Source organism: Drosophila santomea, chromosome X (assembly GCF_016746245.2).
Source record: "Drosophila santomea strain STO CAGO 1482 chromosome X, Prin_Dsan_1.1, whole genome shotgun sequence".
NCBI classification, from domain to species: domain Eukaryota; kingdom Metazoa; phylum Arthropoda; class Insecta; order Diptera; family Drosophilidae; genus Drosophila; species Drosophila santomea.
Window position 1 is genome coordinate 18,599,341 of NC_053021.2, and position 13,688 is coordinate 18,613,028.

General features: G+C 41.7%; 1 protein-coding gene across 5 annotated transcripts; it reads left to right on the top strand.

Moving 5' to 3' along the window:
* The first annotated feature begins 3,489 nt into the window (after window positions 1-3,489).
* On the top strand, window positions 3,490-6,710 carry LOC120455735 (obg-like ATPase 1). Of its 5 annotated transcripts, none has more exons than XM_039642151.1 (6): window positions 3,490-3,579; window positions 3,647-3,691; window positions 3,820-4,010; window positions 5,028-5,088; window positions 5,295-5,676; window positions 5,933-6,710. In XM_039642151.1, the coding sequence occupies exons 3-6, from the start codon at window positions 3,830-3,832 to the stop codon at window positions 6,500-6,502; spliced, it is 1,194 nt and encodes a 397-aa protein (XP_039498085.1). In that variant the 5' UTR covers window positions 3,490-3,579; window positions 3,647-3,691; window positions 3,820-3,829; the 3' UTR covers window positions 6,503-6,710. The 5 variants fall into 5 exon arrangements, with proteins under 5 accessions (XP_039498085.1, XP_039498086.1, XP_039498087.1 ...); XM_039642152.1 differs by having other exon boundaries at window positions 3,508-3,589; XM_039642153.1 differs by having other exon boundaries at window positions 3,515-3,579; window positions 3,647-3,711.
* The last annotated feature ends 6,978 nt before the right edge of the window (window positions 6,711-13,688 follow it).

Below are 13,688 nucleotides of genomic sequence, written 5' to 3' on the forward strand. Positions count from 1 at the left end.
GGCCAAAAACAACAAAAAAGAAAGAAAGGCAGGAATGCTGAATGTTGAATGCTGGATGCTGGATGGAGGATGCTGGATGGTGGTGCACCTATGTGTTTATAATTCGGTTATCCGGCGGAGGTGGTGCAAAGTAAATCAAATATTAAGGGTGGCTTTCGCTTACCATATCCATTGGGTTCGTCGTCGTCATATAAATATATATTTCTATTTTTTATTTCTGCCTTCGCGCATTGTTGTTTTCCCAGCTCATGATTATTATTGCGTTTATTACGATTTCCATTTTCGGACCGTGTGGCTGGGGGCGTGGCCGGGTTAACGCCCAGTTTATATATTTCATATGCACGGAATAAAAAAAAAAAATATTTTTTGTGCGTTCCGGTGTCAGGCTTTTTCTATAACAATGACACACGATCGACCCTCTTTGCGGCACCTTTTCCACTTCCTCTAATTCATACCCCAAATTTATACCCCATCCTTTGAATTCTATGCCTCAGATCCTCATGCAGATCCTTGTCTTAGTTGGCATGCATGCATTTTCCCTCCGTTGCTTTTCTTATTTTCTTATATTCGTATTTTCCGTAATAATTCATAATTTCTTTCGGTGGCCTGCAACATGTAATTTGGCAGCTGATGCATTGATGGCACATCGTTATACGAGTAAGTCTTGCAGCAGTTGCAATTTGCATGACGGTCGCGGTTATTAGGGAGGATGCACTTGACGATGCCTCCGATGTGGATGTGGTTGTGGATGTGGATATGGATACCCCCAGATAGTTGAGATCGTTATGCAAATGGTCTGGATAAAATAAAAGTGCTGATCTGGGAGAATGAAACAAGGAGAATGGGGGAGGATCAAAGAAGCAATCCGATGCCGAATGTCGAGGCTTAGCACATCTAAGCTATCACATTTATTAAGTTTAATCGGAGAACGTATTAAAAAAATAAACAAATTATGAATAAATAATAATAATGCAAAAGCTTTGGTCCCAAAAAAAGGTAATAAAATCAAATCCAGTGTCGTTTAATTGTGTTTTATTACTTAATAAAGATAAAGTTTACCTTGTACTTCAGGATATTTCATAATATGTTTGTTTCGGGTTTGTCTATATTAAAATGTTATATTTTCTCCCTTTCCACGCAATAGAACTCCTCCCACTTTGCCCACCAAATGCCGCTTAAAGATCAGTCGAGTTCGCTTCCTAAGTCTTTTGTTTGCTTCTGAAAATTTTCCAAGCCAGAACAATTTGAATACGTAGCACGTTATAATTAAAGGCAATAAAAAAAACCAACCGCCAAATGGTTATGAATATGAATGCCTAGCTGTGGTTGCTTGCTGTATACGTTTTTGCCACTTTTCCAGTTGTTGTTTTTTTGTTGTTTTTTTTCTGTTACCACTTTTTTTTAATTGGAGCAACAAGCTGGAAACGAATGAGCTCGGCTCATTGAAACACGCTGCCGATGTGTTTTGTATGCATTCAGTTCATTTCTGTTTGGTGGAGTTCGGTTTCCACCTGCCCCCGTGGCCACGCCCCCAATCCCTTGGCCCCCTTCTTTCACATTTTTTTTTCTGTATTTTTTTGTGGCCACGCCCCGCGCGTAATGTGGGTGCGAATGGGAGTGGAAATCGAGATGCGTGGTGGCTCGTTGAGCTAATTCCGCGGGAACCGCAATTATCCAGTCATATATATACAAATTTATGGGACCTCACTACGTGCCCCAAACCTCTTTCTCTCGGTGGCGACCTTATGCGGGCACCATTTTCTACGCGACTCCAATAATTAAGTGCAATAAAAGGCAATTAAAAGTCAGCTTAATTAACCCAAACAACAAACAATATGCAAAACACGCCGGCTTAGCGTTAAATAATCATGTAGGAAATTGAATAACTTTTGGGCGCAGCGCAGAGTCCTTGGAATTGTGTTGAAAGTGGTATATTTAATAAGGAATTTCTGGGAAATGAAATTTTTTTGCTAATTTTTAAAATATTTGTTTTTTTATAGGTATTCTTAATCGTTTAATTTGCGCTTGTAAACTTATTTAATAAAAATATAATATTACAAGTAGATGTTTGTTGAAAAATAGGGATATGTATTATATTGTTGCCTTACTGATATTTCAATAAGCATAGCAAGCCAATGAGTTAGTTTTCGACTTCTGTAAAGGCTTAGAATGCAGTTTGTTTGTCAGAGCATGAAACCACAAAACCGATCGAAAAACTTTCAATCGTCAGCAGGCGTGGACCGCAAGGATCTCTCCTGCTGCGGTTTGGTGGACAAACATTACAAAGGTATTACATGCTCCAGTGGACAAAGAAAAAATAAAATAAATAAGAGAAAAATAAATGAAAAACAGTTGTCCAGGGTCAGTTGCAAATGGATTTTTAAACGGTCGGACAACCGCAAAGAGGTGCCTTGAATAAAGAAACTGTTCGAGGAGGGCAAGACAGCGTGAAATTATAAGTAAGTTTTCTAGCACGCACATGATATTCCCAATATCATAACGAAAGGTGGACCGATCACGCATAACGGCTCTTTTAATTAGGGCCATAAACGCGGAGACCAGCGAATCAATCAAAGCGCATCGACCAACGATCCAAATCGATTGCCAGCAATCGCGAAAGATCAACAAACCTGATATCCAAGCCACCCTTTTTCCCCTTCCGTGATTTTTTCGTTTTTATTTTTTTTTCTTCGTTTTTCTCCCCATCGAGCGGATTGCGTTTCAGTTGGCCATAAAGCCAGAGAATCGATCCGCCGATCGGTTCGCTAATTATGCGAAATTATTGATTATTGCGGGCTTTTCACTAAACCGCCAAATTGCGTGTACGTGCGTCGGCCCGACGACCTTGACAGGTAACTCGATCGCTTTTACCTGAAAACACTGGCCAGAAAAAGGCGTTGGCAAGAGGTAAATGTGTATATAGACAAAATTAAACCATCAAATTGATCGAATTGTGGAAATACTTGGCAGCGTTATTGCATAGTTAACAATAAAATATTGTACAAAATAGATAGAAAACGTGCAGCAATATTTTAATCACAATATATTAGACTGTTGTGTAATTGAAAGCATATAATTATAAAGCAATAAAATAATATAGGTGCTATAAATAGCATGGTAAATATAAAGTAATAAAATAATATAGGTGCTATAAATAGCATGGTAAATATAAAGTAATAAAATAATATAGGTGATATAAATAGCATGGTAATTTGAAAGTAATAAAATAATATAGTTGCTATAAATAAGATTCATTTATTAACCAATTCATTTTAAGATAAGCAAAACGTATGCCCACAAAATGATAATTATGTAGTAGGACTTTAAACCTGTTGAAAAATGCTGAAATTCCAGTACGTTAATAACATAGCCCTCGAGCGAAATTCAAATTACGCGCCCTGCCCGCTGGCGCCCCCTACCGCCTGCGGGGCCAAGCAGAGCCGCCCATTTACTCCGCCCGGCGGCGCTAGCCAGCATGCAACCCTGCGCGCGGCGACAGCTGACTGCGCTCTATCCATCTCGCTCGCTCTCTTTCCTTCCACGCCGTCAGCCGCAAAAACAGCGGACGCCTAAATATTCGTAAATATTTGTAAATAAAAGCGGCTCAATTACAATTGACACTAACTAAATTAAACTTTGTCCACAGCTGCAGCTGAGTTCAGCGGATAGCGTGCACGCGACTAGTGAAAAGGTGCGTTAGCAGCCGGCAAAGTGAGGTTATGTTCGGCGGCATATAAATAGTTGCCACCTAAATGCATATATATTTATACATTTATCTGATTAATTGGATTAAACTAACGATTTGCAATATCACCGCAGATTAACGAAGATGCCGCCCAAGAAGCACGATGAGCCGGAGCGCAAGCCACTGATTGGAAGAATCGGAACGAACCTGAGAATTGGCATCGTTGGCGTTCCCAACGTGGGCAAGTCCACCTTTTTCAACGTTCTCACCCAGAGTGCCGCCCCCGCGGAGAACTTCCCCTTCTGCACCATCAAGCCGAATGAGAATAAGTATTCCCCAACATTTATATATATATATATATATATATATATATACATTTATCTATATATGTATATATCTCTGGCCAATTATCAGGCGAAGCTGCAGGCGGTGGCAATTTCCTCGATCATTGTAATCATCTCGTGGAATATAATTTTTATGCCGGCGATGCAGCGATGGCCTCCAGGAGCAACCGCCGCCGCTTCTAATTCCAAATTGCTCTCTCGACTGGACCTTCTAAAATAGCCACAGTGGAGCCTCGCTAGCTAGATATCAGTGAGATATCTCAGGGAATCGCAGACTATATGTGTTAGGAACTCAGATGTAGACAATCAACAGGCTATGGTCATTATACCTTCTGTATATTATGCAGTTTTCCATATAAATAGTCTCAAACCAGAGATAGTTCCAATTGTGAAGCTTGGAAACTTCAATAAGCTGTAATCTCAGCAAACATCGTGCTGTATCTTACAGATTATGTCTGTATCTTATAGATTATCCTTTCTATGTACCATATACAGTGTGCTCTCATGTTTCCATTCGTTTTGGACTATAGAATACAGAATAGGATAGCTGCATCCTTGCAACATCTTGCATTTGAGATTACGAATAAGTTAAGAAACCTTTGTTTATTAATTTAAGGCAACCATGTTCCACTGTTCTTCGGTTTGTGGGCGTGTCGCGGCCTTAGCAATTTTATCAGATCCAGTTCCCAATATGCAAATTGCCTCCGCCTTCGGTTCGCTTCGGTTTCATTTTCTGGGCTTTTTATTTGTGAGCGACTTCATTTTGGTTTCGCTGCCCCTTTTGCGGATGGCGCAAAATTATAGAAAATTGCCATGATTGGCCGCCGATGCTGCCGGGCTGCCTGCCAAGCCAGTCAGTCAATCGTTTTTGGTTTTGGTTTTTGTTTTCATATTTTTGTATCTCTTTGCAACCAGCCAAGTCAAACCGACTAACATGCGTCTCACCTCTTATTTTCATGTGCTGCTGCTCCTGCTGATGCCTCTTGCCTTACCCACACGTCGTGTTCCGGTGCCCGATGAGCGCTTCGATTACCTGGTGGAGTACCACAAGCCGGCCAGGTGAGTTGGAGTCTGCGAATGCCTTCCATTTTAGTTTGCCAACGCTTGTTAATGACATGTACTTACATCATAAGACGCACTTAACACACATAACAAGTTTCGGTTTTCGGGACTTGTTAATTGCATTCTTTGCTTGCCCATTGCCTGTTACGTTCAATAGAAATGCTAATAGATATTCACAAATAAACAAAAATGTACGAAACTAGTGTGGTGCCTGCATATTTAAACGTCGTGGACATTGCTGGCCTGGTGAAGGGAGCCGCCGAGGGTCAGGGACTTGGAAACGACTTCCTCTCGCACATCAGCGCCTGCGATGCCATTTTCCATTTGTGCCGCGCCTTCGAGGATCCGGATGTGACCCACGTGGAGGGCGAGGTGGATCCAGTGCGCGATCTGGAGATCATCTCCGAGGAGCTGCGCCTCAAGGACGAGGAGAATCTGCTCAAGAACTTGGACAAACTGGAGAAGGTGGTGGCTCGTGGCGGCGACAAGAAGCTAAAGCCCGAATACGATTCGATGCTGAAGATCAAGGACATCCTCATCGATCAGAAGCGTCATCTGCGCTTCGAGGACTGGAATGCCCATGATGTGAGTATGAAAAACATCCATTGCTCTCTTTAAAAACAACACCATATCCATTAAATATTGTGTCATTTTGTTAATTGAGTATGCATTCATATTCATTATGGCTCGAGTGCATACATCATTTCCATAATTTGTCATTATTATCGTTCTAATTTGTTTAACAACAAAATGGATGGAATCGATGGATTTTTTGTGACCTTGTGATTTTCCGATTTTCCCTCCCGCTCTTATTAACGCTGCCACTACTTTGCTCTTTCAGATTGAGGCTTTGAACAAGTATCTGTTCCTGACCTCCAAGCCGGTCATCTACCTGGTGAACCTCTCTGACAAGGACTTTATCCGCAAGAAGAACAAGTGGCTGCCGAAGATCAAGGAGTGGATCGACAAGAACGATCCCGGTGCACTGCTCATTCCCTTCTCCGGCGCCTTCGAGCATCAGCTGAGCGAAAAGGACGAGCTGGAGCGCAAGGCCTACGAGACGGAGACCAAGTGCAAGAGCATGTTGGAGAAGATCGTTGTGACGGGCTACAAGGGCCTGCAGTTGGAGTACTTCTTCACCGCCGGACCGGATGAAGTGAAGGCATGGACCCTTCAGAAAGGCACCAAGGCTCCCCAGGCGGCCGGTCGCATTCACACCGACTTCGAGAAGGGCTTCATTATGGCCGAGGTGATGCACTTCGAGGACTTTAAGGCGGAGGGCAGTGAGGTGAATGCCAAGGCCGCTGGCAAGTATCGCCAACAGGGACGCAACTATACCGTCGAGGACGGCGACATCATCTTCTTTAAGTTCAACGCCGGCGCTGGCCTCAAGGATGCCAAGAAGAAATGATACCATTTGGTCGTGATCATCGCCATGTCCACCGTTCTGTACATTAACTTGATCTTATACTCCCAGATGTTTCGCTTCGCCAGAGGCTAGCTCCTCATTACCAACACCCCTTACTCTCCTCACTCTCATGTTCGAGGCCTGAAAATGCATTTTGAATTTCCTTTTTTTTGTACGCTATGTAAACACGCTTATGACACACACACTCTCAGTCGTTGTTGTTTCTTATGGCAGCAGGCGGGTTTCCTTAAACAGCATTTGAATCCAAAGGGATACTTGTATTTTGTATACTAATGGATACTTCTGGACTATATGGTTATTTGTCAAGGGATTAAGATTTTGACACATACAAGTAATAAAATCAGCATGGAGTGTTGGTATTGTTTTGCCATCCTTTTGGTCCTGGCTAGCAATAAACAATAAGCATTGACACATCCCTGCTTGTCAGGCATTGGCATGCTGGTAAGCGAAGTCTCGGATTTCTATTGCTACGCTGCGGTAAAAGTTTTTAATCATGCTGGCAAAGTTGCTGCTGGAAACACCTGTGCAAACCTCTTGTTGCCACCAGAGCCACCAGGAAAAGCGGCCAAGTGCAAGGAGCGGAGCACTCAAAGGAGGAGGGGATGTGCGGTGGTTGCTCTGTGCAAATGCAGCTGCATGCAGTGCACCACCACAAAGGATCGGGTGGTTGAGGTGGCTGGTTGGCTGTTTGGCTGGTTGGCTGCCTCGCTGGTTCCACTGACTCTGGTCGCAGCGGCAACTTGCTAAGCACATAATTTGGTTTACCACATTGCCAAACATGCGCCGCCAGAAACACGCACATCCCCATCCCCATTCCCCCCCAAAAATCCCAATCCCAAACCCTTTTTTGGTTTTGGTTTTGGGCTCTGCGTTCTGGGCTTTGTTAATCTTTGCCGAAAGAAACTTTTCTTGTGCACCGTGTGACGATTTCGAAATGCAAAAGTCTGCAATTAAAGTAAGTTTTTAAAGTCAAGGTTCGAAAATGTTCTATAAATCGTTGGATTGTATTTCAAGTGTAGGAGGTATGCCTCAAAATATTTTATTACCATCTTATAAAGGCAGTGAAAGCCTTTATTTTTTTATCGAAATTCGTTAAGAAACTCATTCAGAAATGTACAAATAAATGTATTCCCGAGCTATTCCTTGCAAATAAACAGTGCAGTATAATTAACAAATATATTTCATGCTTTTCAGCGCCTTTTAATGGAATATATATTTAATGAAATAGTACATAAATATCTAATTTATTTGCTATTATTTTACACTCAGCTCCACTGTGCGCCGCTGCATTGCATCCTTGTGTGTTGGCAAAAGTTTTTTGCGTGAGCTCGACAACTTTTCGTATGAAATGTGCAAAATTACACACTTTCCCGGTCCAAGAAACGAGCCGACAAAAATATTTTGAATGTTTTATTAGCTCAAAAAGCGGGCCAGAAAAGTGGGCGTGGCAGTTGAAATGGAGAAATCCAATTGCACTGGCTGTGTAGTTAATTAAAGTGTAATGTCCAGCCCCACCAACGACGACCTCCAAACGGAGGACTTTCAGGCGGAAGAGGAGCAGAAGGAGGAGGAGGAGGAGGAGGAGGAGGAGCATGGGGTGTCCACGCTGACAAGGCCCATCAGAGGAGCGTGAAATATGGCCACTTTGGAGTCCGGCCAAATGGCCCGTTTGCCGTGGAGCCGCTCTGTCCTCGACGTTCGTCAACAAAGGGGCCTCAAACACAAATCATTCGGAATAGAACAATTCGCAAAAATGACGGATCTGCAGGTGAGCGAATTGCGAAATACCCTATATGGACGGATACAAATTGAAATCTTTGATGGATCTTACTTGCGCCTAAAAGTGTGCAGCATTATATTCTTAAGTTGCATGTGACAAGGATTCACTGCAATTAACGAGTTTCTTTCTTTTAGACAGTTTATGCTTAACGCAGACTGCGAGTAGTTATGTTTCAACATTCATGTAATAGAAGAATCACCCGATCCTGTCAGGATAACGCTAACAAAGCCAACTAGTCGCAGTCGTGCACTCAATTCAGAAATTCATTCAATTCAATTGAAAAATGGCGCTTGAATATTTGACGCATGCTAAATGGGTGGGCGTTAGAGCGTTTTGAGGGGGTGGTGGGCGTGGCACGCCGTCAGCATCAACTGTCACTTGCAGGGCATCGTGGGGCAGCAAAGCGTTAAAAATGACTGTCATAAATTAATGAGCGACGAATCCGGAGTGACGCATCGAAATTGAATTGAATATATTTTTCGCTGAATTGGCGTTCATTATTCATTTACAGCTGTCTCTAGACATTCGCCGATCTATATATGTATCTATCTATGTATTATGTATATACATATGTATCTATTCCGACAATCTTTAATTGCTTGTAAAAAGTGCATTGCACCGTAAGCTGCAACACCCACTTTTAAGCCAAGCCCGTCGTCTCAATTTCAATCCCAATCTGGCCATAAACGTGACAATAATATAAATCAGCAGATTGCGCCGCACTCACTCACTCACTCACTTACTCGATGGGCTCCACCGGCATGGGGAGTGCGGAATGTGGAATGCGGAATCCGGAACCTTATCGTCATAATCACGTATCCGCATCCCCCTTATTATCATCATTATCATGGGCAGAACCCATCATCATTGTTCCTGTCGTCTACGCCGGCATTTAACTTAATGCCCACATGCGGCGACAGCGTAAAACGATTTGAGTCCCCGGGATTAGATTCCCAGCTGCAGCAACAGGAGTTCCCAGTGGGTGTGGGTGTGGATGTGGGTAGGTCAACCCAGATGGGTTGGGAGGGGGGTTTAGAGTGGCGAAGTGAGGTCAGGGGTCAGGCGCTCAGTGGCGCTGCAACCAAGGTAAAACGTGCCGTTCATGGAAATAAAGCGTGTAATTGTTTTGGCAGCCGCCGAAACGTTTTAACAGCTAATTAAGAAGCCATCCGACACAGGAAAACGGTTAGAGAAAGTAGAAAAAGCTGCTGGTTTCGAGAAAAAGTTGGAACCATGGCAGCCATATCAAAATTGTAAACTGCAGACTAGGAAAAACTTGACTGACTTTATGTGATTTTATAACAACAACTTAATATTCGCATTCTCATAACTAAGAACTTGCCACATAAAAGTCATGCTATTTTTTATTCAAGAATTTCGATTTTAAATGGTACTTCAATGATCATAAACACTTACAGGTATGATACATTTAATAAATGATCCGATGGTTTTAAAGATGTCACGATTTTAGTTCGCTGTGCACTTGAAGGCGGCACTGCAAGCAATGCAATTTCATCAACACCTTCTCTGGAGTAATTAAATTCGCTGGGCGGAAGTTGGTATCCGATGCTCCCGATGCTCGACTTTGCCTTTGACACTAATAAGCGGGAGATCATTTCGCGGTTTGCGAGTATTTTCGTTGTCCTCCTGGGAACCGAATTCTGAAATCAGAACGCTAAAATCCGTGAGTCAAAAGCTGAAAGTCGAGAGTCAGCGCTGAAAAACAATACATTAAGCGACTTTCCATCTCCCAGCTCCCAGTGCAAACAGACTTGCACACACACACACACATACGCACACACACACACATGCACGGGGAGAGGCGCTCACGTATGGCACCGGAAAATGTGTTCATTTCCGGTGTCAGTGTCAGAAGCAACAATGGGGCAGCATCTCGCCAACTTTTGCCCGCCGTGACTTTGATGAAAAATCGCGAAGCTGACGCTGCCAGTCGACCTACGAAACGTGTGTGTGTGTGTCCTTGGCGATGACAGCGTGACACGATGTGCAATAGGGTCAGCCGATACTCAATGTTTGTACTTTGATGTTGGTTGGAGTAATGAACGACAATTAATAGTTAAGCAATGTCTTAAATAATTGAATTCATGTGCATTTTCTCTACTAGAAACAATGTTACTTACTTTACATAGCCCCAAAATAGATATTTCTGTGCCACTTTGAGTTTAGTTTAACAATACGCCTTCCCTGATGAGTTACAATAGTTTGGCATCTCTAGGACTTGCACACACACACACACACACAGAGACACACCCACACACACTCGACTCCCCTATGTGCGATGCACTTCATTCAGGCGAAAAGAGAAGAGACATCATAATAATGTGGCCCATGTGGAAAACAAAGCAAACAAGCAAACAAAACCCAACCAACAAGTGAGCAGACAAAAAGAGCCTGGCGAATGCCAAAAAGTAGGCAACACATCCTGTTTCACACACACACAACCCATGAACACACACACACAGCCAAACGAAAGAGAGCTGCCCAAATGCAGCATATATTTTTAATTTCCTCTTATACATATGCAACCTATAGAATAAAAGGATAGGTGGGGACCAGTCCAGTACGGCAACCGCAATCTATACTTACGAACCGCTCTAAGTCCATATGCACATATCATACATATGATGTGTAAGTTTGTTTGTGGGTTAGGAACCCATAATTAAAAGCAGCACAGGTACCGAGAAATGGGAATGATGGCAACAATGCGATTTGGCCTAGAGCGAAGTAAGTCGATAACTTATAAAGGGTGCATGTTAAAGGTTACATTACAGGTATGAAAAGCAGTACGTAGCAGAGAACTGCAAGAGTGACATTACTGAAAAACGAAATATATTATGCCCAAAATCTGTAGATTTATGCATTCTTTTTACAGAAATTTAACCAACATGAAATAGACATTCCTTTTTTATATATTATATTATTTGCTTTGTTAAAACTTTTTAATATTTGCTTTCCATATTTAATTTTATAAATGTATAATTTTTATTTTTACTCAGGTACTCACCCCTTTCCTCAAGCTCTCCTCTCTTCCACGTCATAGATATTAGCTGCTTGTAGCTCCTGGAAAATAGGTAGCTCAGGCACTTTCTCCAGTAGGTCAATATCACATTATTGATATCCTCTGCTGCCACATAAAATCACTGCACCACTCACTCACATTTAGTATTTTTTTATTGAAAAACATCGAAAAAGTGGTTTGCTTATGTAGGACTTTTGAGAAGCGCAGAGGAGGGCACTAATATTTTGGTATTATTTAGTATTAAGTATTTAGTATTATTTAGTATTAAGTATTATTTAGTATTAAGTATTTAGTATTATTTAGTATTAAGTATTATTTAGTATTTGTATTATTTTGTGTTTAGTATTTTTTAGTATTTAGTATTATTCCTTATTTCCTTTTAATGTAACGTATTATTTTCAGCTATCTTATTTATAATTTTATAATTTTACTTTGAATGCCAGCTAGAGCAATAGAAACAGAATAGTGTTAATTAAGTATAAATATTATTTATATATTATATTATATTTCTCTGGTACGTAGCTTATTTTCATGATATAAAGCACTACTAATTTAAACAGTACATCAATCTAGAACTCAGCAGTATAATAATTTTTAACTATCGTACTTATTGCTTAAGTATAAATACGTAAAATAAGTTTTAACTGACTCAAGCATTCGATGGGCTATTTAAATGTTTTTAATTCCAACTTTAATCCCATCATTTTCGCCTGCTTTCCTCCTGCTTGCCGCTTTAATTCGCTTTCCTCGACTTTCGATTGCATTTACCGCGAGTGTCGTCGGGCGATCTGAGGCATGACTAATAAGGAGCCAAGTGGGGGCTTTTCATGCTTGACTGGGCCATCGATGTGGATTCTGCTCGGCCACGCCCCCAACTTGTGTCCTGCACTGCCCCGCCCTGCTCGGCCCCGCTCCAGATCCGCCCACCGTTTGGGCCGTTTCGCTTTGTCGAAACACACATGTGTGTGTTTGTGTGTGTGTGTGGCTGTAAAGTTATTTATGGCCAACTCCCTTGGCTTCCATATGCCTGATTTATGGCTGTTATTGAAAAATTCGTAGTGCAGCTTTTAATTATGAGGCGAGGTGCAAACAGAAAATGGCGAAATATTACAACAAAATATAAATAAAGAGCGTAAAAATAAACAACATACATATGTACATATATATAGAGTATAGTGCAGAGTGAATAGTGCTGACTGCAAATCCCCTGGCAAACAAATAAAATTGGATAGTGGGCAAAACTGAACCAGAAATTATGTGACTCCAGAGGCAATACTGCAAACAAAAAAAAATGAGAACTTCGAGTGTCAGGACTGCAAAATTAGTGTTCATTTCATTTGACTTAATATATATTTTGTACAATTTTTTTCATCGCTTCTCAGCGATCCAGCAGAATGTTACTCGTGTGGCGCCGTATGCGTTTTAATTTGCCGGAAATGAAGCGGGCATAAAAAAGCTACCTCACCCAAAAAAAAAGGGAAAAAATAAAAAGAAACGCTGAGAAAAGAAGCAAGGGAGCAAAGGAGCTGGGCGACAAAACGAGTTACATGGCAAAACACGCGCCATTGCACAAAAGAGGGTAGCAGGGGGCGGTGGGCGGTGGGTGGCGAATTTCCCAAGGACGGGGGGCAGGTGCCGTGTGACATGCATGGCGCAAGTGTTTTAACACAATTTAATATGGCCCGACGATGACGACAGGGACAACGGGAGATGACACTGTGCGGAAAAGCGAGGGGAAAGCGGCGGGAAAAGCGGTGGGGAAAGCGGCGGGGCAACAAGGAAGGGCGAACGGAGACAACTTTTCCCAGCGATGACATGCACCAGAGCCAGATAATGTGAGCGCCCGACGAGGCCCAAGACGAAAACAACGCCCAAACCAAAAACCAGCTCAAAAAAAGCACTGGAAAAAATGAGTCTATATATCTTAGGAATGTTTTCAACCATTAAAAAAAGAGTAGCGTTGCTCCACTGTCAGATACCCATTACTCAGCTAACATTCATCCTTCTTTTTGGCATATCGATAGAAATTGTTTAAAATAATAATAAAATAATAAAAAAAAAATTTTTTTTAAATTAAAGACATTTAAAAGTGTGGTGTAAAAATATGATGCTTTCTATAACTGAAATTTTGAGCACCATAGGTAAAGTAATTATGTTTCTATGTTTCTAAAAGTTTCTTCTATTTGCACCTTTTATAATTTCCACATTTAAATAGTAATTTAATTTATGCTTCTCAAAATTGTAATGCAAGCTGTATTTTCTCTAATACATGCTGTTGATTTCTCGCAGTGCAACCAATTCAGCGCCCAGCAAACGAGCACGTTGTTGTTGGTAATGTGCATGGGTGG

Excerpts from the sequence above, each read along its gene's own strand:
- LOC120455735 (XM_039642151.1), top strand. The coding sequence starts at position 3,830 with ATGCCGCCCAAGAAGCACGATGAGCCGGAGCGCAAGCCACTGATTGGA. Across the intron at positions 4,011-5,027 it reads CACCATCAAGCCGAATGAGA|GTCGTGTTCCGGTGCCCGAT; the intron begins ATAAGTATTCCC and ends CCTTACCCACAC. Across the intron at positions 5,089-5,294 it reads GAGTACCACAAGCCGGCCAG|TGTGGTGCCTGCATATTTAA; the intron begins GTGAGTTGGAGT and ends GTACGAAACTAG.